Source organism: Rhinoraja longicauda, chromosome 42, assembly GCF_053455715.1.
Source record: "Rhinoraja longicauda isolate Sanriku21f chromosome 42, sRhiLon1.1, whole genome shotgun sequence".
In the NCBI taxonomy this organism is placed as follows: Eukaryota; Metazoa; Chordata; class Chondrichthyes; order Rajiformes; family Arhynchobatidae; genus Rhinoraja; species Rhinoraja longicauda.
In genome coordinates, this window is record NC_135994.1 from 8,654,796 (window position 1) to 8,677,281 (window position 22,486).

Sequence of the window (22,486 nt, forward strand, 5' to 3'; positions counted from 1 at the left end):
ACCGCGTTGGCCTCAGTGCGGCCTTCCCAAGGGCTGCACCAGTTTATAATATATTTTGGCGGTTTGGCTGTGCATTTTGATCCTGAACGTCAGTCCCCTCCGCATCTAACTCAAAACTACTTTGTTTCTTGCAGGTATTTACAAGGTACGGCAAGTGCTACACTTTCAACTCGGGCCAGACTAAAGACCAGCCAATCTTGACCACCTTGAAGGGCGGAACAGGGAACGGTCTGGAACTGATGCTGGACATCCAACAGGATGAGTACCTTCCCGTCTGGGGTGAAACAGGTAAATAGCCATCTGCTCCAAGCACGTCACCTTCCAGCATGCACGCACCCGAGGTTATATCTCAATGCAAGTATGCTGCACAATTTCAGTAGTAAACAAAATTGTGCTGTGGTTTTGTTCATGAGCTCAGGCTGCCGCAGCGGCCATTTTAATTCAACTCAATTTACCGTAAAGTTGGCTCTGTTACAACATTGAACTGGCTGACACAGACCGGTCACGTATAATTTTGAAATAAAATTAAATGTTGTATTTCTCAGAACTGCACGTATTTTGATTTCATGTATATTCAAAATACAGATATGCTATTTCGTAAGATCCCTATCACAGAACATTGAGCAATGCAGCACAAGAACAGGCCCTTCGGCCCACAATGTCTGTGCCGAACATGATGCCAAGATCAACTCTTATCTGCCTGCACATAACCCCTATCCCTCCATCCCCTGCACATCCATGTACAAAAGTCTCTTAAACACCACTATGGTATCTGCCTCCACCACCACCCCTGGCAGCGCGTTCCAGGCCCCCACCCCCCTCTGTGTAAACAACCTGCCTCACACATCTCCATTAAACTTTTCCCCTCTCACCTTATAGCTACGCCCTCTAGTGTTGGACATCTCCACCCTGGGAAAGGTTCTGACTGTCTACCCTATCTATGCCTCTCACAATGTTGCACACCTCTATCAGGTCTCCCCACAACCTCCAGCGTTCCAGAGGAAACAATCCCAGTCTATCCAACCTCTCCCTGTAGCTAAGGCTCCCTCGACCAGGCATCATTTTGGTATAGTCCCTATCACTGTAACATGGTATTACGAGTGCACACTGTAAACTTTGAGAGATAGAGTGCATGCTTTCCCTCTCAACCCCATTCTGCTGCCTTCTCCCCCTAGCCTATTAGCAAGTCTATTCCTAAGGTCGTAAGTGATAGGAACAGAATTAGGCCATTCGGCCCATCGAGTCCACTCCACCATTCAATCATGGCTGGTCTATCTCTCCCTCCTAACCCCATTCTCCTGCCTTCTCCCCATAACCCCTGACACCCGCACTGATCAAGAATCTATCTATCTCTGCCTTAAAAATATCCACTGACTTGGCCTCCACAGCCGTCTGTGGCAATGAATCCCACAGATTCACCACCCTCTGGCTAAAGAAATTCCTCCTCATCTCCTTCCTAAAGGAACATCCTTTAATTCTGAGGCTGTGCCCTCTGGTCCCAGACTCTCCCACTAGTGGAAACATCCTCACCACATCCACTCTATCCAGGCCTTTCACTATTCAGTAAGTTTCAATGAGGTCCCCCCTCATCCTCCTAAACTCCAGCGAGTACAGGCCCAGTGCCGACAAACACTCATCATAAGTTAATTGCTATGCAAGTCTATCGCTGTGTGATCACTCCTAAAGCCAAGTCTCGTTAATACCCGAGATGTATTTATCATCGATGGTACTGGATAATATACTGGAGGCTCCTCGGTACCCCAGTGTTCGGTGGCACCCCAGCCTCAGGTGTTGTCAACCTCCACCCTTGCACCAACTGAAAGCTCTTCTTTCCAACCATTGACTCCACCGACACTTCGCGCTGTTTCGGTAAAGCAGCCGACATAATCAGAGACCTGTCCCTGTCCCATCCCGGTCATTCCTCCTCCTCCCTGCTCCCGCCCGGCAGAAGGTACCGAAGCTTGAAAGCGCGCACCACCAGACTCAGGAACAGATTCTTCCCCTCTGTGATCAGGCTTCTGAACGGCCCTTCCATAAGCTAGCCTTTAGTTTAGTATATTATTGTCACGTGTACCGAGGTACAGTGAACATGTGCTATCCAGTCACAAAAAGATTACAATCGAACCGTCCACAGTGTACAGATACATGGATAAATGGATAACGTTTAGTGCGAGATAAAGTCCAGTAAAGTCTGATTAAAGATAGTCCTAAGATCTCCAATGAGTGTGCAGTCCGATTCACCTCTACCCCATTGGGGACATTGGACTTTGTCTGTGGAACTGGTGCGCTACATATTCTGAGAACTATATTCTGCACTCTGTATCTTCCCCTTTGCTCTACCTGTTGTACTTGTGTTCAGTTCTGGGCACCATGTTATAGGAAAGACATTGTCAAGCTTGAAAGGGTTCAGAGAAGATTTATGAGGATGTATAGAAAAATAACTGCAGATGCTGGTACAAATCGAAGGTATCACAAAATGCTGGAGTAACTCCAGGTCAGGCAGCATCTTGGAGAGAAGGAATGGGCGACGTTTCGGGTCGAGACCCTTCTTCACACTTTATGAGGATGTTATCAGGCCAAGAGGGTCTGAGCTACAGGGAGAGGTTGAGTAGGCTGGGTCTCTATTCCTTGGAGCGCAGGAGGATGAGGGGTGATCTTATAGAGGTGTACAAAATCATGAGAGGAATAGGTCGGGTAGATGCACAGAATCTCTTCCCCAGAGTTGGGGAATTGAGGACCAGAGGACACAGGTTCAAGGAGAAGGGGAAAAGATTTAATAGGAATCAGAGGGTGGTGGGTGTATGGAATGAGCTGCCGGAGGAGGTAGTTGAGGCTGGGACTATCCCAACGTTTAAGAAACAGTTAGACAGGTACATGGATAGGACAGGTTTGGAGGGATATGGACCAAATGCGAGCAGGTGGGACTAGTGTAGATGGGACATGTTGGCCGGTGTGGGCAAGTTGGGCCGAAGGGCCTGTTTCCACGCTGTATCACTGTGTAACTCTCCTCTCCTCGCCCGGCGGCCATCATTGTGTCCCGGGGGTGCCTCCTGCAGCCGACCCCAAGACGCTGGGGGCATGGCCCCGGCTCACCCTCCCACCGGCCCCTGCTCCTCGCCTCCGACGAACCTGACGAAGCCTTGTCCAGTCCTACAGTAACTGCTAATATACTCAGCAAATTCTCAGGCTTGTGCCAAGACTACTTCTGACAGGTGCTCCTGCAACTCTGTGAACGCACATTCTCTGCGATACACTTCCCGCTTCCTGCAGGCAACCTCCACGCTGGTTTGGAACGTACACTTCTGCCTTCGGCTTTTTTTCAATAGTCATTTTTGGGCTCTGAACATCATTGGCCTGTCCCTCCCTCCCTCCCTCCCCATGAGAAGGTGGGGGCGAGCTGCAGTCCTCCATACGTTCATAAGTGTTAGGAGCAGAATGAGGCCATTCAGCCCGTCAAGCCCACTCCGCCAGTCCATCATGGCTGATCCGTTTCTCCCTCCCAACCCCATTCTCCTGCCTTCTCCCCGTAACCCCTGACACCCGCACTGATCAGGCGTTCCCTTCATCTGAAGAACCTGCAGGATTGGGAAGAGAGTTGCAGATGATGAAGGAGGAAGGGGGATGTATGCCCATAGACGGAGGTATGGAGGGGAATCTACGGCTGGTGGTGTTTCCCTGTATGCACACTGCCGTTATCCTTCATGGTGCCAGAGGTCGTGGGTTTGGGATGTGGGCCAAACAGCCAGAGGAAGGACTGGCAGGGCGGGGCGGCCGCCTGTAGAGACAAGCCAAGTCGGGCAACGCAGTCACCATCGACCAGTGAGACGAAATGTCCACCTTAAACTTCATGCTGGCTGTTTCTAATTTATTACCTTATTGCTGGAGGGAGGAGGCATGTTATAAATGATGTGACCTTGAGAAAGAATAACGATAGTGACGTGGACAGTGGCATAGTGTAGAGTGGATGTGGAGAGGATGTTTCCACTAGTGGGAGAGTCGAGGACCAGAGGGCACAGCCTCAGAATTAAAGGACGTTCCTTTACGAAGGAGATAAGGAGGAATTTCTTTAGTCAGAGGGCGGTGAATCTGTGGGATTCATTGCCACAGACGGCTGTGGAGGCCAAGTCAGTGGATATATTTAAGGCAGAGATAGATAGATTCTTGATTAGTACGTCAGAGTACGGGTGTCAGGGGTTATGGGGGGAAGGCAGGAGAATGGGGTTAGGAGGGAGAGATAGATCAGCCATGAGTGAATGGCGGAGTAGACTTGATGGGCTGAATGGCCCAATTCTGCTCCTATCACTTATGAACTAATTCTGCTCCTATCACTTATGAACTAATAAACTAATGAATTCATTACGGACCTTCGTTATTACGGACCTCTTTATAATGGGTTTTGGTTGTAGCGGACAAAATCTGTTGTAACTGAGGCGTTCATTGGTCTCAAGCTATACTTTAGCTGTTCAGAGCATGTTTATTGGTTATTTTTCCAATACTGTACTTATTTAGCTCCCTCCCCCCCAACTAGGTTATAGTGGACAATTGGCAATAACATGGTCTGTTATAATGAGGGTATAAAATGGTCAGCCTGGTCTAACTCAGTGAGCTCAAAAAGCATGCAGCAAAATGGGCAGTCAGTTATCTAGTGACCACTGAGATCAGTGTACTTTGTGTGATTGATCTGTGGAAAGCATAATGGCCATCCCCTACCGGCTGTTCCAGAGAGACAGAGGCACAGAGAACACAGGTGAGACACCTCCATCATCCTGCCATCAGACGGCATGGTGCAGTTTTCCTTTTCTGGATCTCATTTTCACGTGTACCAGGCAAATTAGTTGCTCGTCACAAGGTGAGGTGAGGAGGAACGTTATCACCCAGAGAGTTGTGAATTTGTGGAATTCTCTGCCACAGAGGGCAGTGGAGGCCAAATCACTGGATGGATTTAAAAGAGAGAGATAGATCGAGCTCTAGGGGCTAGCGGAATCAAGGGATATGGGGGGAAGGCAGGCACGGGTTACTGATTGTGGATGATCAGCCATGATCACAATGAATGGTGGTGTGTACAGGCTCGAAGGGCCGAATGGCCTCCTCCTGCACCTATTGTCTATGTTTCTGTGAGATGGGGTTCAAGCCAGGGACTCTATTCATTGCTACACCGGAGTTGCTGTAAGTCTATTTTACTGTGCAATGCAGGAGATGAGAGGAAATCCATTCATATTTGAACAATCCTGAAAACGCACACCTCCAGATTCAGGGACAGTTTCTTCCCAGCTGTTATCAGGCAACTGAACCATCCTACTGCAACTAGAGAGTGGTCCTGAACTACTTACTATCTACCATCTACCTCATTGGAGACCCTTGGACTATCTTTAATTGGACTCTACTGGTCTTTACCTCGCACTAAACGTTATTCCCTTTATCCTGTATCTGTACACTGTGGACGGCTCGATTGCAAACATGTGTACCATAGATAAGGAAAAGCCCCCAGTTCTCCAAGTTCCTAGCTTTATTGCTTGATGATGCCAGCTCAGGAGTTCACTGATGTGCTATTAACGTCTGTCTACTCTGTTCTCTCACGCAGATGAAACCTCCTTCGAAGCTGGTATAAAGGTTCAGATCCATGGTCAGAATGAGCCACCGTTTATCGACCAGCTGGGTTTCGGAGTGCCACCAGGCTTTCAGACGTTTGTGTCCTGCCAGGAACAGCGGGTATGAGGAGCCGTTGCCACGCTCGCACCCTCAGTCGCATCGGCCACTTATTCAAAAGATCGAAGAGATTTTTATGTTTGCACGGAAACAGGCCCTTCAGCCCACCGAGTCCGTGGTGACCAGCGATCACCCATTCACACTAGTCCCGTGTTATCCCACTCCCTGCACACTAGGGGGCAATTTACAGAGGGGCCGATTAACCCACAAACCCGCACGTCTTTGGAGTGTGGGAGGAAACCGGAGCACCCGGAGAAAACCCACGCAGGTCACGGGGAGAACGTGCAAACTCCACACACAGACAGTACCCGAGGTCAGGCTGGAATCCGGGTCTGTGGCGCTGTGAGGCAGCGGCTCTACCCGCTGTGCCACCCCGTTGTTACAACATTGTGCACCGTTGTGCCTCTGTTAAGTGGCTCACTTGTGACCTTTCCAGAGATCCCCACAAAAGCAGCAAGCAAGGTTTGCTGACTCACCCCATGCATGAGTCACCCCATGCATTGCTGACTCACCCCATGCATGGCGCCACCATTTTCTGCTTTTTGTTTTTCATGAACCTGTACATACAACCACTTCACACGCATCAAACCTCTCAAAGAATCTCAGTGCTAAGATTTGGCCTGAGGTGTTGGGGAATGGAATAAGATGCTCACTCACAAACGTGAAGCTTATCGGCAGTGATGAGCTGGACACATTTTGTTGAACAGAATGGGTCGACTGGGCTATAGAATGGGTCGACTGGGCTATAGAATGGATTGAATGGGCTATAGAATGGGTCGCCTGGGCTATAGAATGGATTGAATGGGCTATAGAATGGGTCGCCTGGGCTATAGAATGGGTCAACTGGGCTATAGAATGGGTCGCCTGGGCTATAGAATGGGTCGACTGGGTATAGAATGGGTCGACTGGGCTATAGAATGGGTCGACTGGGCTATAGAATGGGTCGACTGGGCTATAGAATGGATCGACTGGGCTATAGAATGGGTTGTAGGGACATACGGATTGGCGGGGGGGTCTCGAACCCTCGGTTGGGCTAACGGGTCACGTGGTGCGGGAGCGCGAGGTATAGGAGTGTCTGGCGCCAAACTGGAGAGATTATATTATATTATATTAGCTAGTTAAGTAGTGTGTGTCCAAAGTAAGTGCGTTGCGTTTTGTCACGGATTTTACGAAGAATAAAGTCTTTTGATAATAACGCTCGTTTTTGGACTCACTACATTGGTGACCCCGAACGTAAGATCTGAAGCGAACACGCAGAATGTCACAGGTGGGAGCGAGCGCGGGCGAGGTTTACCTACCGCCATTCTGGGCCCATCAGCCGCACCTGTGGTTTGTGCAGGCGGAATCACAGTTCCATCTTAAAAGGGTGGAGGAAGACCAGGAGAAGTTCCACCACCTGGTGAGCTGTCTGCAGGCGGAGGTGGCTGCGCGGGTCAGTCAATACCTGACCAGCCCACCCCAAGCGGAGCAGTACGCGGGGCTCAAGAGGCTCCTCCTGAGGACTTTCGGCTGGAGCCAGAACCAGCGGGCTCTGAAGCTCCTCCATTTACCAGAGCTGGGGCAGCGGCTACCGTCGGAGTTGATGACCGAGATGCTGACCTTGGTAGGCGACCATCAGCCGTGTGTGGTTTTTGAAGCGGCATTTCGGGAGAAACTACCCCGGGACGTCAGGTTAGTGTTGGCCGACGCCTCGTTTGAAGATCCAGTAGCGTTCGCCGAGAAAGCCGACGCGCTCGTCAGGGAGCGGCACACCCGAGACGACTCGGTTAATCGGGTCTCGAGGCCCAGCGGCAGTCGGTGGAGCGGCCGAGAGAGCGACGCATCGGCCGCTATTTCGCAGTCAGCCCGCCAAGAAGGGGCTGCGGAACATGTTTATTGGTCGCGGGCTCGAGCAACAGGGCCGAATAGGCGCGGCTGGTGTTTCTTCCATCGGCGGTGGGGCAGTGAGGCTCGAAGCTGCAGAGCCCCGTGTTCGTTTCCGGGAAATGCCTGGGCCGATCGAATGTAGAGGCAGTCTCGATTGGCCGTAACTGCCGCCTCTATGCGACGGACCAAGGTACCGGGATCGTTTTTCTGGTGGATACGGGAGCGGTCGTGAGTATTGTGCCCCCCTATCACTGCGAAGTTCAAGCGGAGGGGAAGGGGATGCCCCTCATTGCAGTGAACCCCATCCGTACTTACGGTAAAAGGGCTATGTCCCTGTCCTTCGAGTCCAGGACCTACCGTTGGGATTTCATCGTTGCGGATGTGGGCCAGGCCATTTTGGGTGCGGATTTCCTATGGGCGTTTTCGTTGGTCGTAGACGTCCGCGGGAGGGGCCTGCAGCCCTCGGCTAGCGTACGGCCCTGAGGTACGGGGCCTGCGGCCCCTCCAAGCGCCGCCCCACCCAGTTCAGCGATCCAGGCCATTACCACGGCCCCCGGTCAGTTCGATGCGGTCCTAGCGGACTTCCCGCAGCTCATCGTTCAGCGGTTCGATGCACCTTCCGAGAAGCATGGGGTCGTGCATTTCATCCCGACCGAGGGGCCGCCGGTTTTTGCCCGGGCACGGCGCCTCCCACCCGACAAGCTGGCCATTGCTCGCGAGGAGTTCCTCAACTTGGAGAGGCTGGGAATTATTCGGCCTTCGAGTAGTCCATGGGCCTCCCCCTTGCATATGGTTTCCAAAGCGTCTGGGGGGTGGAGACCATGTGGGGATTTCCGACGACTTAACGCGGCAACACGGCCGGACCGCTACCCGATTCCGCACATTCAGGACTTCTCAGCTAGCCTGGAGGGGGCTACAATTTTTTCTAAGATCGATTTAGTGCGGGGATATCATCAGATCCCGGTCCACCCGCCGGACATTCCAAAAACGGCTACCATTACTCCGTTCGGGTTGTTTGAGTGGTTGCGTATGCCTTTCGGCCTTAAAAATGCAGCTCAGGCATTCCAGCGTCTGATGGACCGGGTGGGTCGAGGTTTGCCGTTCGTGTTTATTTACCTTGATGATATTTTGATTGCCAGCCGTTCGGTCCAGGAGCACTTGGTCCATCTCCGCACGGTGTTCCAGAGGCTGCAAGACCACGGCCTGATCCTCCATCCGGCCAAATGCCAATTCGGCCTGTCAGCGGTGGATTTTTTAGGTCACCGGGTTACATCGGCCGGTGCCACTCCTTTGCCAGCTACGGTGGACGCGGTCCGCTCTTTTCCACGCCCTACTACCATCAAGGGTTTGCAGGAATTCGTGGGCATGGTGAACTTTTATCATTGGTTCGTGCCTGCAGCAGCTCGGGTCATGCGCCCCCTTTTTCAATGCCTCGCGGGTAACCCTGCTGAGTTGGTGTGGTCCGCAGCTGCAGAGACGGCTTTTGTCGCGGTCAAACAGGCCCTCGCCAGGCAATGTCTGCCTCAGCGGGACAGGCAATGTCGGTGGCCCAGCCTCCGCGCCGGGGCCGGCCAGTGGCCGCTCCACTGGTCCAACCAGCGGCGCCCTGTTTGCCACCTCTCGGACCCCCGCCGCCTATGGTTGGGCCCGGGCCGTCGCTGCCGATCAAGCGCTCTCCGTCACCTGCACCCTCCGCTCCCGTGGCCCCTCCATCGCCTCCAGCGGCGGCGGCCTCCCCGCCTCCTGTCACGTTGGCGGTATCGGTTTCCCCCCTCCGTACACGTTCCGGGAGGGAGGTCCGGGCGCCCGTGAGGTATGGTTTCGAGGGTTCTGGGGGGGGTCATGTAGGGACATACGGATTGGCGGGGGGGTCTCGAACCCTCGGTTGGGCTAACGGGTCACGTGGTGCGGGAGCGCGAGGTATAGGAGTGTCTGGCGCCAAACTGGAGAGATTAGATTAGATTATATTAGCTAGTTAAGTAGTGTGTGTCCAAAGTAAGTGCGTTGCGTTTTGTCACGGTTTTTACCAAAGAATAAAGTCTTTTGATAACATCGCTCGATTTGGACTCACTACAGGGTCGACTGGGCTATAGAATGGGTCGACTGGGCTATAGAATGGGTCGACTGGGCTATAGAATGGGTCGACTGGGCTATAGAATGGGTCGACTGGGCTATAGAATGGGTCGACTGGGCTAAAGAATGGGTCGACTGGGCTATAGAATGGGTCGACTGGGCTAAAGAATGGGTCGACTGGGCTATAGAATGGGTCGACTGGGCTATAGAATGGATCGACTGGGCTATAGAATGGGTCGACTGGGCTATAGAATGGGTCGACTGGGCTATAGAATGGGTCGACTGGGTATAGAATGGGTCGACTGGGCTATAGAATGGGTCGACTGGGCTATACAATGGGTCGACTGGGCTATAGAATGGATCGACTGGGCTATAGAATGGATCGACTGGGCTATAGAATGGGTCGACTGGGCTATAGAATGGGTCGACTGGGCTATAGAATGGGTCGACTGGGCTATAGAATGGATCGACTGGGCTATAGAATGGGTCGACTGGGCTATAGAATGGGTCGACTGGGCTATAGAATGGGTCGACTGGGCTATAGAATGGGCCGACTGGGCTAAAGAATGGGTCGACTGGGCTATAGAATGGGTCGCCTGGGCTATAGAATGGGCCGACTGGACTATAGAATGGGTCGACTGGGCTATAGAATGGGTCGACTGGGCTATAGAATGGGTCGACTGGACTTGTATTCACTGGAATTTAGAAGGAAGAGAGGGGATCTTAAAGAAACATATAAAGTTCTTAAGGCATTGGACAGGCTAGATGTAGGAAAAATGTTCCCCATGTTGGGGGAGTCCAGAACCAGGGGTCACTGTTTAAGAATAAGGGGTCGGCCATTTCGGACTGAGATGAGGAAAAACTTTTTCAGCCAGAGAGTTGTGAATCTGTGGAATTCTCTGCCACAGAAGGCAGTGGAGGCCAATTCACTGGATGTTTTCAAGAGAGAGTTAGATTTAGCTCTTTGGGCTAACGGAATCAAGGGATATGGGGAGAAAGCAGGAACGGGGTACTGATTGTGGATGATCAGCCATGATCACATTGAATGTCGGTGCTGGCTCGAAGGGCTGAATGGCCTCCTCCTGCACCTGTTGTCTGAGTTAGTCTGTAGGATGTGGCCAAGACTCGAGGTGCCTGAGCTATAGGGAGAAGTTGAGTAGGCTAGGACTTTATCCCTTGGAGCACAGGAGGATGAGAGGTGATTTTTTTTTAGGTGTACAAGATCATGAGAGGAGTAGATTGGGTAGCACAGTCTTTTACCCAGAGTAGGGGAATCAAGAACCAAGGTGAGAGGGGAACGTTTTGATAGGAGCCTGAGGGGTAACTTTTTCACACAGAGGGTGGTGGGTGTATGGAACGAGCTGCCGGAGGAGGTAGTTGAGGCTGGGACTATCCCAACGTTTAAGAAATAGTTAGACGGGTACATGGATAGGACAGGTTTAGAGGAATATGGGCTAAACGCGGGCAGGTGGGATTAGTGTAGATGAGGCATGTTGTCCGATGTGGGCAAGTTGGGCCAAAGGGCCTGTTTCCACACTGTATCACTCTATGACTCTAGTCTACACAGGTGATGGCTGGTCGACGTGCACCTGGTGGGCTGAAGGACCTGTTTCCATGCTGTATCTAATCTGTATACGCTGTCTCCTACATATTTATAAATCACTGATTAAGCTCCAGCTAAACTATTTTGTTCAATTCTGGACACTATATTTTCGAGGACATTTTGCAGATTAATGCCAGGGATAAGGACATCAGCTCCAGGAAGAAACCAGACCAGTTGGGATTGTTCTCCTTGAAGTCGAGTGGTTAAGATAAACTTTAAAGGGTGACGGGCGGCACAGTGGTACAGCGGTAGAGTTGCTGCCTCACAGCGCCGGAGACCCGGGTTCCATCCAGACCACGGGTGCTGTCTGTATGGTGTTTGTACCTTCTCCCCGTGACCTGCGTGGGTTTTCTCCGGGTGCTCCGGTTTCCTCCCACACTCCAAAGACGTGCTGATTTGTAGGTTAATTGGCTTGGTGTAAGTGTAAATTGTCCCCAGTGCGTGTGGGATAGTGTTAGTGTGCGGGGATCGCTGGTCGGTGTGGACTCGGTGGGCTGAAGGGCCTGTTTCCGCGCTGTATCTCTCAAGTGTAGAAGGGATTCTCGAGTCATCCCATCCACATCAAGTCTGTTGAGCATGATCATTTAGTGAAGCATCTTTCATTGGAACAGCTGATGAATAACCGTGTGTGTTTGTGTTCTCTCTGCCAGCTCATCTACCTGCCTCCCCCCTGGGGCGACTGCAAATCTACTCCGATGGACTCGGACTTCTTTGACACCTACAGCGTCACCGCCTGTAGAATTGACTGTGAGACCCGGTACTTGGTTGAAAACTGTAACTGTCGCATGGTCCACATGCCAGGTATGTTGCTATTTAGTCAGTGGGGTTGCAGAATTAATGTCTTGGTCATTGTGTAAGAAAGAACTGCAGATGCTGGTTTAAACCGAAGACAGGCACAAAAAGCTGGAGTAACTCAGCGGGACAGGCATCGTCTCTGGAGAGAGGAAAGGGTCTGAAGAAGGGTCTCAACCTGAAACGTCACCCATTCCTTCTCTCCAGAGATGCTGCCTGACCTGCTGAGTTACTCCAGCACTTTGTGTCTGTCTTGGTGACTGATATCAATTTGTTTTATCCACTAAGAAGATAAGTTAAGACAAGGAGTTCATCGAATGAAACCCAGTCTTCTTTTGTTCCGACACTAACAGATGCAATTGATTCTGATTTACTTTGTTTTTAACTCCATTCCTAGTTCAGTTTATTATTGTCACGTGTACCGAGGTACAGTGAAAAGCTTTTGTGTTGCGTTCTGTCCAGTCAGCGGAAAGACTGCACATGATTACAATCGAGCCGTCCACAGTGTGCAGATACAGGATAAAGGGAATAACGTTTAGTGCGAGGTAAAGTCCGATCAAAGATAGTCCGAGGGTCTCCAATGAGGTAGATGGGAGGTCAGGACCGCTCTCTAGTTGGTGAGAGGATGGTTCAGTTGCCTGATCACAGTGCTGATCAGCTGTAATTACTGACGCCCCTCATGTGAGTTTAGTTGAGTTTAGCTGATTATTGTCACGTGTACCGAGGTACAGGGAAAAGCTTTTGTTGCGTGCTATCCAGTTAGTGAAAAAAATGCACATACATGACACTGTTGTTGCATTTGGAAGCTTAAATGCTAGAGAGAGAGAGAGAGAGAGAGAGAGAGAGAGAGGGAGAGAGAGAGAGAGAGAGAGAGGGAGAGAGGGAGAGAGAGAGAGGGAGAGAGAGAGAGAGAGAGAGAGGCAGAGCAACAGAAATAGGGTGGCACGGTGGTGCAGCGGTAGAGTTGCTGCCTCACAGCGCCAGAGACCAGGCTCCATCCTGACCACAGGTTCTGTCTGTACGGAGTTTGTACGTTCTCCCCGTGACCTGCGTGGGTTTTCTCCGAGACCTTTGGTTTCCTCCCACACTCCAAAGACGTGCAGGTTTGTAGGTTAATTGGCTTCGGTATAAATTAAAATTGTCCCCAGTGTGTGTAGGATAGTGTCAAGTCAAGTCAATTTTATTTGTATAGCACATTTAAAAACAACCCACGTTGACCAAAGTGCTGTACATCAGTTCAGGTACTAAGAACGAACATACAATGGCACACAAACATAACAGCACATACATAAACAGTTCACAGCGCCCCCTCAGAGGGCCTCAAACGCTAGGGAGTAGAAATAGGTTTTGAGCCTGGACTTAAAGGAGTGGATGGAGGGGGCAGTTCTGATGGGGAGAGGGATGCTGTTCCACAGTCTAGGAGCTGCAACCGCAAAAGCGCGGTCACCCCTGAGCTTAAGCCTAGACCGCGGGATAGTGAGTAGCCCCAAGTCGGCCGACCTGAGGGACCTGGAGATAGAGTGGTGGGTTAGAAGATTTTTCATATGGGGGGGCAAGCCCGTTTAGGGCTTTGTATGTGAATAGGAGGAGCTTGAAGTTGATTCTGTACTGTACTGGGAGCCAGTGGAGCGAGGCCAGAATCGGGGTGATGTGGTCCCTTTTACGGGTACCCGTCAGGAGTCTCGCTGCAGCGATTTGGACCAATTGCAGGCGGGACAGGGATGATTGGGATGACAGGGATGTGAGTGTGCGGGGATCGCTGGTCGGCACGGACTCGGTGGGCTGAAGGGCCTGTTTCCACGCTGTATCTCGAAACTAAAACTAAACCTTCGAAGGTGATGCTCCCGGTTCCTCCCGCAAGAGCAGTTCACAAACGAGTAATCCTGGAATGTTCTGTTGGATGGGATGAGGGGATAATCCCGGACGGACAGAGATGGGAGAACGCAACACTCGGTCAGAGAGGTACAATGGGATGGAAACAGAGAAGGAGAGAGACAGGAGTAAAAGCAACACAGAGAGAACCTAAGAGAAAGGGAGAGAGACGGAGAGTTAGAGAAATCTGGGCGGCCACAGTAGAGTTGCTGCCTTACAGCGCTTGCAGCGCCGGAGACCCGGGTTCCATCCCGACCACGGGTGCTGTCTGCGTGGAGTTTGCACGTTCTCCCGCCTGGGTTTTCTCCGGGCGCTCCGGTTTCCTCCCACACCCAAAGACGTGCGGGCTAATTGGCTTGGTTTAAGTGTAAATTGTCCCTAGTGTGTAGGGTAGTGTTAGTGTGCAGGGATCGCTGGTCGGTGCGGACCCGGTGGGCCGAAGGGCCGGTTTCCGCGCTGTATCTCTAAAACTAAATCTAAAACTGAAGCAAGCTGCTTGGTTTTGATGGGGAAGGGCCATGGTTCTGGAACAGCCTACAATGCACACAAATAAGTTAAACCTTGTGTGAAAACACCAGCAACTATCAACTGTGTTTTGTCAATGGATAATTACTGACAACATGATCACATGAGTGTAAGAAAATAACTGCAGATGCTGGTACAAATTGAAGGTATTTATTTCATAAAATGCTGGAGTAACTCAGCAGGTCAGGCAGCAACTCAGGAGCGAAAAGTCGCCCATTCCTTCTCTTCTGAGATGCTGCCTGACCTGCTGAGTTACTCCAGCATTTTGTGAAATAAATACCTTCGACATGCTCCGATGAAGTAATGGAATAATGTTACTCGTTGTGAAAACGTTGACTTGAGAGTTTTAGGATTGTCGAATGAATAAATTCTATTTTGAAATTAAAAAAAGACATATTGAGACAAAGTGGAAGAGATAGACGAGAGAGTTCGACACAAAGAAAGTGGCCGTGGCAGGAAGAGAGAAAGCAACAGAGATTGGCCAAGAATAAAATACCTTCTGTATTATTTTCAGTATCCTGTCACCATTTTAGCGATAAATGAACACCTTTGCCTTGCTTGATAATATTCTTCTCTCTCGCGGTGCTTTTCCTGGTCTGCCACATAAATGAATTTGATCAGCCTAAACAGAAATTGCTTTAGCACACAGATGTCACAGTGATAGTTCCTTGCCATCAAGTGTTTTCAAGAGGGGGTTGGATTTAGCTCTTCGGGCTAACGGAGTCAGGGGGTATGGGGAGAGGGCTTGTGATTGTGGACGATCAGCCATGATCACAGTGAATGGCGGTCCTGGCTGGAACGGCCGAATAGCCTCCTCCAGCACCTGTTTTCTATGTTTCTATGTTCCTATCATTTTCTTGCTTGGGAGCTCTCCATTTTCAGGCAAGAGAACACAGGCAAGAGAATCTACCTGCTGTTACGGAAGGGGATTCATCATCCTGAATAATGGTGGCAATGGACGTACAGACCGGAGTTTTTGCAGTAAGCAGCATTTTGAAGGGATGCAACAGCAGGGTGCTCATAAATTGGATGACAATGTGTCAAGCTCCTTCACAGTGGCACTGAAAATAACTTTCAAACAGCACCGTGGAACTGGTGACAAATTCATGTGAAGGAAGGAACTGCAGATGCTGGTTAAAACCAAAGATAGACACAATAGACAATAGGTGCAGGAGGAGGCCATTCGGCCCTTCGAGCCAGCACCACCATTCAATGTGATCATCCGCTATCCTTAAGAGCTCTATCTAGCTCCCTCTTGAATGCATTCAGAGAATTGGCCTCCACTGCCTTCTGAGGCAGAGAATTCCACAGATTCACAACTCTCTGACTGAAAAGGTTTTTCCTCATCTCAGTTCTAAATGGCCTACCCCTTATTCTTAAACTGTGGCCCCTTGTTCTGGACTCCCCCAACATTGGGAACATGTTTCCTGCCTCTAACGTGTCCAGCCCCTTAATAATCGTATACGTTCCGATAAGATCCCCTCTCATCCTCTCGACACAAAGTGCCGGAGTAACTCAGCGGGACAGGCAGCATCTCTGGAGAGAAGGAATGGGTGACATTTCGGGTCGAGACCCTTCTTCAGACTGGTGACAAATTAATGGGATTAAAGTGCAAGGGCTTCCAATCCTTTACGGCTCAGACAACCAGTGGCACTCGCCTATAGAGCGCTGAGGCTGTGTTTGAGAGCACAGATGGTATCTGGAGTCTCACTGCAGTCAAAGACCCAAACATACAGGGTTACCAAAGACAGACACAAAATACTGGAGTAACTCAGCGGGTCAGGCAGCATCTGTGGAGAACATGGATAGGTGACGTTTCACAGAGTGCTGGAGTAACTCAGCGGGTCAGGCAGCATCTGTGGAGAACATGGATAGGTGACGTTTCACAGAGTGCTGGAGTAACTCAGCGGGTCAGGCAGCATCTGTGGAGAACATGGATAGGTGACGTTTCACAGAGTGCTGGAGTAACTCAGCGGGTCAGGCAGCATCTCTGGAGAACATGGATAGGTGACGTTTCACAGAGTGCTGGAGTAACTCAGCGGGTCAGGCAGCATCTCTGGAGAACATGGATAGGTAGAGTTTCGGGTCCGGACCCTTCTTCAGACCGGAGATTCTTCAGGGTACTGCCTGACCCATTGAGTTACTCCGGCATTTTGTGTCCACCTTCGGTTTAAACCAGCGTCTGCAGTTCCTCCCTGCACATACAGGGTGACCATCCAGTGAAGAGGCCTGCATTGTCTGTTGGATTTGCTGCCAAGTGGAGGGCAAGTCTAACCATTCAAGTGGCTATAAAAGGCTGTGTGTTGCTCAAATTACTGGCTTTGTCCGATCCAACATTAATCCTTGTTTCAGCATTTTCAAGGCAGATTATCTGATCGTTCACCATGGGTGATCACTGCGGGTCAGGTCTGATTGCCCACCTGGTGGGTCCTTTCTTAGTTTGGTTTAGAGATACAGCGCGGAAACAGGCCCTTCGGCCTACATCGACCAGCGATCCCCGCACACGAACACTATCCTACACACACTCGGAACAATTTACATTTACTGTATATCAATCAATTAACCTACAAATCTGTCCGTCTTTGGAGTGTGGGAGGAAACCGGAGCACCCGGAGAAAACCCATGCAGGTCACGGGGAGAAGGTACAAACTCCGTACAGACAGCACCGTTAGTCGGGATGGAACCCGGGTCTCCAGCGCCGTGAGGCAGCAACTCTACCGCTGCGCCACCGTGTCGCGCTTTCTGTGGGTCAAGAGTTGGCTGAGGAGGCTGATCATGGAGCCACAGACTATATCTCTCCAGCTGGATGCTTCAAAGAGTGATACAGTGTGGAAACAGGCCCTTCCGCCCAACTTGCCCACACCAACCAAGAAGAGTCTCGACCCAAAATGTCGCCCATCCCTTCTATCCAGAGATGCTGCCTGTCCCACTGAGTTACGCCAGCTTTTTGAGTCTATCTGTAGTTGCCTCCTACACTAGTCCCACCTACAATACAATACAATACAATATATCTTTATTGTCATTGTACAGGGGTACAGTGAGGTTGGGAATGCGCCTCCCATACGATGCAATAAATTAATTAGCTAGTCAGTATTAATTTAAACAACCCAATGAAACAGATTAGAACAGTTTTAAAACAGAATAAAGTGCAAGTAGATCTGTGCCAGTTCGCTGTGCGATGTGACCATCCGGCTCAACAGGACACCTCCCTCCAAACCTGTCCTATCCATGTACCTGCCTAACTGTTTCTTAAACATTGGGATAGTCCCAGCCTCAACTACCTCCTCTGGCAGCTCGTTCCATACACCCACCACCCTCTGTGTGAAAAAGTTACCCCTCAGATTCCTATTAAATCTTTTCCCCTTCACCTTGAACCTATGTCCTCTGGTCCTCGATTCACCTACTCTGGGGGTCTATCCGATCTATTCCTCTCATGATTTTATACACTTCTATAAAGTCACCCCTCATCCTCCTGTGCTTCAAGAAATCCCAGCCTGCTCAACCTCTCCTGCTCAGACCCTCGAGTCCTGGCAACATCCTCGTAAATCTTCTCTCCATCTTTTCAAGCTTCACATCTTTCCTATAACATGGTGCCCAAAACAATGTGGCCTCACCAACGCCTGTCTGTGATACCTCTTCCCTTGGAGAGACTGGTGCACGGACAGCCACCACACGGTCCTTGACAGAGACAGAGCCGAATCCAATGGCATGGACTCCACCACGGTTGGGAGTTCATAGTTCATGAGTCACAGCAGCAGAATGAGGCCTTTCGGCCCATCAGATCTACTCCACCATTCAATCATGGCTGATCTATCTCTCCCTCTCAACCCCATTCTCCTGCCTTCTCCCCATAACTCCTGACACCCGTACTAATCAAAAATCTGTCAATGTCCGCTTTAAAAATATCCACTGACTTGGCCTCCACAGCCGCCTGTGGCAGTGAATCCCACAGATTCACCACCCTCTGACTAAAGAAATCCCTCCTCATCTCCTTTCTACAGAACATCCCTTAATTCTGGGGCTGTGCCCTCTGGTCCTAGACTCTCCCACTAGTGGAAACATCCACTCTATCCGGGCCTTTCACCATTCGGTAAGTTTCAATGAGGTTCCCTCTCTTCTTTCTAAACTCCAGTGAGTACAGGCCCAGTGCCGTCAAACGCTCATCATATGTTAACCCACTCATTCCTGGGATCATTCTCGTAAACCTCCTCTGGACCCTCTCCAGAGCCAGCACATCCTTCCTCAGATATGGGGCCCACAACTGCTCATTAACAGTAGTATTGGCCATCTGACGACCTGCGGTCAGCCTCAGTTGATGCCCCAGATCCTTCAGAGAAAGGGAACTTAGAGACACAGATTTTAAGTTTTAGTTTAAGTTTAGAGATACAGCACGGAAACAGGCCCTTCGGCCCACTGGATCCCCGCCGACCATCGATCGCCCGTTCACACACTAGCTCTGTGTTATCCCACTTTCTCATCCACTCCCTGCATACTAGGAGCAATTTACAGAGGGACAATTAACCCACAAACTATGGGATGTAGGAGGAAACCGGAGCACCCGGTGGAAATCTATGTAGTCACGGGGAGAACGTGCAAACTCCACACACAGAGACAGCACCCGAGGTCAGGATGGAACCCGGGTCTCCGGTGCTGTGAGGCAGCGGCTCTACCCGCTGCGCCCAACGTTGGGAGCCAACTTAAACTCGGTCGACTTGATAGAAATAAAACACTGAATGTTGTAATGCAGAACCCACTGTTCAAACACAGAATTAGAGATGGACTTATTCACAAAATGCTGGAGTAACTCAGCAGGTCAGGCAGCATCTCGGGAGAGAAGGAATGGGTGACGTTTCGGGTCGAGACCCTTCTTCAGACTTGCTGGGAAGTCTTGCTGAGATGGACTTGCTGGGAAGCAAGTATGCAAGTAACGGGCCACGAACGGGGGAGGGGGACCGGCCCAATTCCAAGCTTTTTCACAGTGGTGCCACATACTCGATGGGCTGAATGGCCTCTCTCTGTGCTGGATCAATTCTGTGACTTTGGGCTGATAAGGCAACACTTCCATGTTTGTACAAACCTGACGTTGCCTTTCAGCGTGTGCTCGAGCAAGCCTGCAGAGCACTTGCGTTACATTGTCAGCAGCTTGGCTTCTTTTAGATTTAGAGACACAGCGCAGAAACAGGCCCTTCGGCCCATCGGGTCCGCGCCGCCCAGCGATCCCCGCACAGCAACACCCTCCTACACCCACTAGGGACAATTTCTTTTTACACACATTTGCCCAGCCAATGAACCTACAAACCTGCACGTCTTTGGAGTGTTGGAGCAAACCGAAGATCTCGGAGAAAACCCACGCAGGTCACGGGGAGAACGTACAAACTCCGTACAGTACAGCACCCGTAGTACGGATCGAACCTGAGTCTCCGGCGCTGCATTCGCTGTAAGGCAGTAACTCTACCGCTGCGCCACTGAGAAGACCCAAGAAGTTCTTTTAGGAAGGAGTCTCTAAAATATGGTCATGCATTTGCAACAGACACAAGATCTGGATAGGCCCAGCAAACTTCAGTTCACAGCTTGGATTATTTTCTCTCTTAATGCCAGAGGTTGAGGGGAGACCTGATAGAAGCATATGAAATTATGAGAGGATGGTTCAGTTGCCTGATAACAGCCGGGAAGAAACTGTCCCTGAATCTGGAGGTGTGCGTTTTCACACTTCTGTACCTCTTGCCCGATGGGAGAGGGGAGAAGAGGGATTGACCGGGGTGAGACTGGTCCTTGACCCGCTGAGTTACTCCAGCATTTTGTGCCTCTCTTCAGTGTAAACCAGCATCTGCAGTTCCTTCCTGCACAGCCTCTTCTTGCTTCTGTTTCTTGTGTTTCCTTCCTCCTCACTCCTCGCCACGTGGTGAAGTGAGGCCACAACACAGCTGGACGTGTAGAGTCACAGAGTGATACAGCGTGGAAACAGGCCCCTCCACCCAACTCGCCCACGCCGACCAATGTGTCCCATCTACACTAGTCCCACCTGCCCACGTTTGGCCCACATCCCTCCAAACCTGTCCTATCATGTACCTGCCCAAATGTCTTTTAAACGTTGGGATAGTCCCAGCCTCAACTACCTCCTCCAGCAGCTCGTTCCATACACCCACCACCCTCTGTGTGAAAAAGTTGCCCCTCGGATTCCTATTAAATCTTTTCCCCTTCACTTCTTGTTCTTGATTCCCCAACTCTGGGAAAAGTACATTCACCACGTGTGTGTCCCTCATGATCTTGTACACCTCTCTCTATAATATCTGTGCAGGGAGTGGGTTGCAGTCAGAGCTTTAGCACTGTCAAACTGACTGCTGTGTGTATGAGCTAGACTAAGGCCTGATGAATTTACCTCCAGAGTAGCTGGAAGGAAGCAGCACTGGATTGCAGAGGGCCCATCCCACATGCATCAATGTTTAGTTTAGAGATACGGCGCGGAAACAGGCCCCTTCGGCCCACTGAGTCCACACCGACCAGCGATCCCTGCACACTAACACTACCCTACACACACTAGGGACGATTTACAATGACACCAAGCCAATTAACCTACGGACCTGCACGTATTTGGAGCGTGGGAGGAAACCGGAGCACCCGGAGAAAACCCGCGCAGGTCACGGGGAGAACGTGCAAACTCCGTACAGACAGCACCCGTAGTCAGGATGGAACCCGGGTCTCTGGCGCTGTGAGGCGGCAATTCTACCGCTGCGCCACCGTGGGAATCTTAAGGAATTCAAATTTGGTTTGTTAACGTTTGAAGTTATCCAGAGGGTGTTCTCTGCGGGTGTTCAACAGCGCATCCCTCCTGGTGCCAGGATCAGAATCCTGGGCCAATCTTTGCAGCAAAGAACTCGGTGGCAAACCAGTGAAGATGTGAAGCAGAATGAAAACGTGTCAAGTCTCTCTGTGATGGGTGGTTTGGAAGCTCAGGCATGTGTCACTGACAGCAGCCTAGCATCACTACCAGTGGTGCACTCCCGGCTCCTGACAACGACAACCACCGCCCATCCTCATCTCCTCACTGGCGCTAACATTCCTTCTCCGGGTACCCCTAGTCTCATCATCCAGCAGCATTGTGGAGCGCTGACTCCTCAGTCAAGGCATCTGAAGCACTCTTAAACATGCCAATGGTGTCTGTTGGACCCAGCAACCACACGCATCTCATTCCAACCGCAATAGACAATAGGTGCAGGAGGAGGCCATTCGGCCCTTCGAGCCTGTACGCACCGCCATTCAATGCGATCATGGCTGATCATTCTCAATCAGTACCCCGTTCCTGCCTTCTCCCCATACCCCCTGACTCCGCTATCCTTAAGAGCTCTATCTAGCTCTCTCTTGAATGCATCCAGAGAATTGACCTCCAATGCCTTCTGAGGCAGAGAATTCCACAGATTTACAACTCTGACTGAAAAAGTTTTTCCTCATCTCCGTTCTAAATGGCCTACCCCTTATTCTTAAACTGTGGCCCCTGGTTCTGGACTCCCCCAACATTGGGAACATGTTTCCTGCCTCTAATGTGTCCAACCCCTTAATAATCTTATATGTTTCGATAAGATCCCCTCTCATCCTTCTAAATTCCAGTGTATACAAGCCTAGTCGCTCCAGTCTTTCAACATATGACAGTCCCGCCATTCCGGGAATTATCCTAGTGAACCTACGCTGCATGCCCTCAATAGCAAGAATATCCTTCCTCAAATTTGGAGACCAACAATGCACACAGTACTCCAGGTGCGGTCTCACTAGGGCCCTGTACAACTGCAGAAGGACCTCTTTGGTTCTATACTCAATGCACTTGGGACTTGTCTGTCATAGAGGAGACATGAGACAGGGCTGTAGATGGCATCCTCTCCTCATTTTTGGACCAGTTAGCAGAGACTCGCTGCCAAATCACTGCCCACAAAATGTTTGTCGAGCGACTTTGTTCAGGGCCAGTGGGCACAACTGGCATCCGATGGCACAGAGACGTTACTTGACCGAGCCCCATGTGCCATATTCATGCCATTAATGCCGTCTTGCTTTGCAGGG

The 22,486-nt window shown here is 50.7% G+C and overlaps 1 protein-coding gene across 4 annotated transcripts in view; it reads left to right on the forward strand.

The window, feature by feature from the left end:
- The window catches only part of LOC144612040 (acid-sensing ion channel 1-like), a 655,031-nt gene that overhangs the window by 573,391 nt on the left and 59,154 nt on the right, over positions 1-22,486 (forward strand). For all 4 annotated transcript variants that reach the window (XM_078431520.1, XM_078431518.1, XM_078431519.1 and 1 more), the window contains exons 2-4: positions 135-288; positions 5,582-5,709; positions 11,899-12,049. In XM_078431520.1, the coding sequence (XP_078287646.1) occupies positions 135-288; positions 5,582-5,709; positions 11,899-12,049 (433 nt within the window). The remainder of the gene's footprint in view (positions 1-134; positions 289-5,581; positions 5,710-11,898; positions 12,050-22,486) is intronic.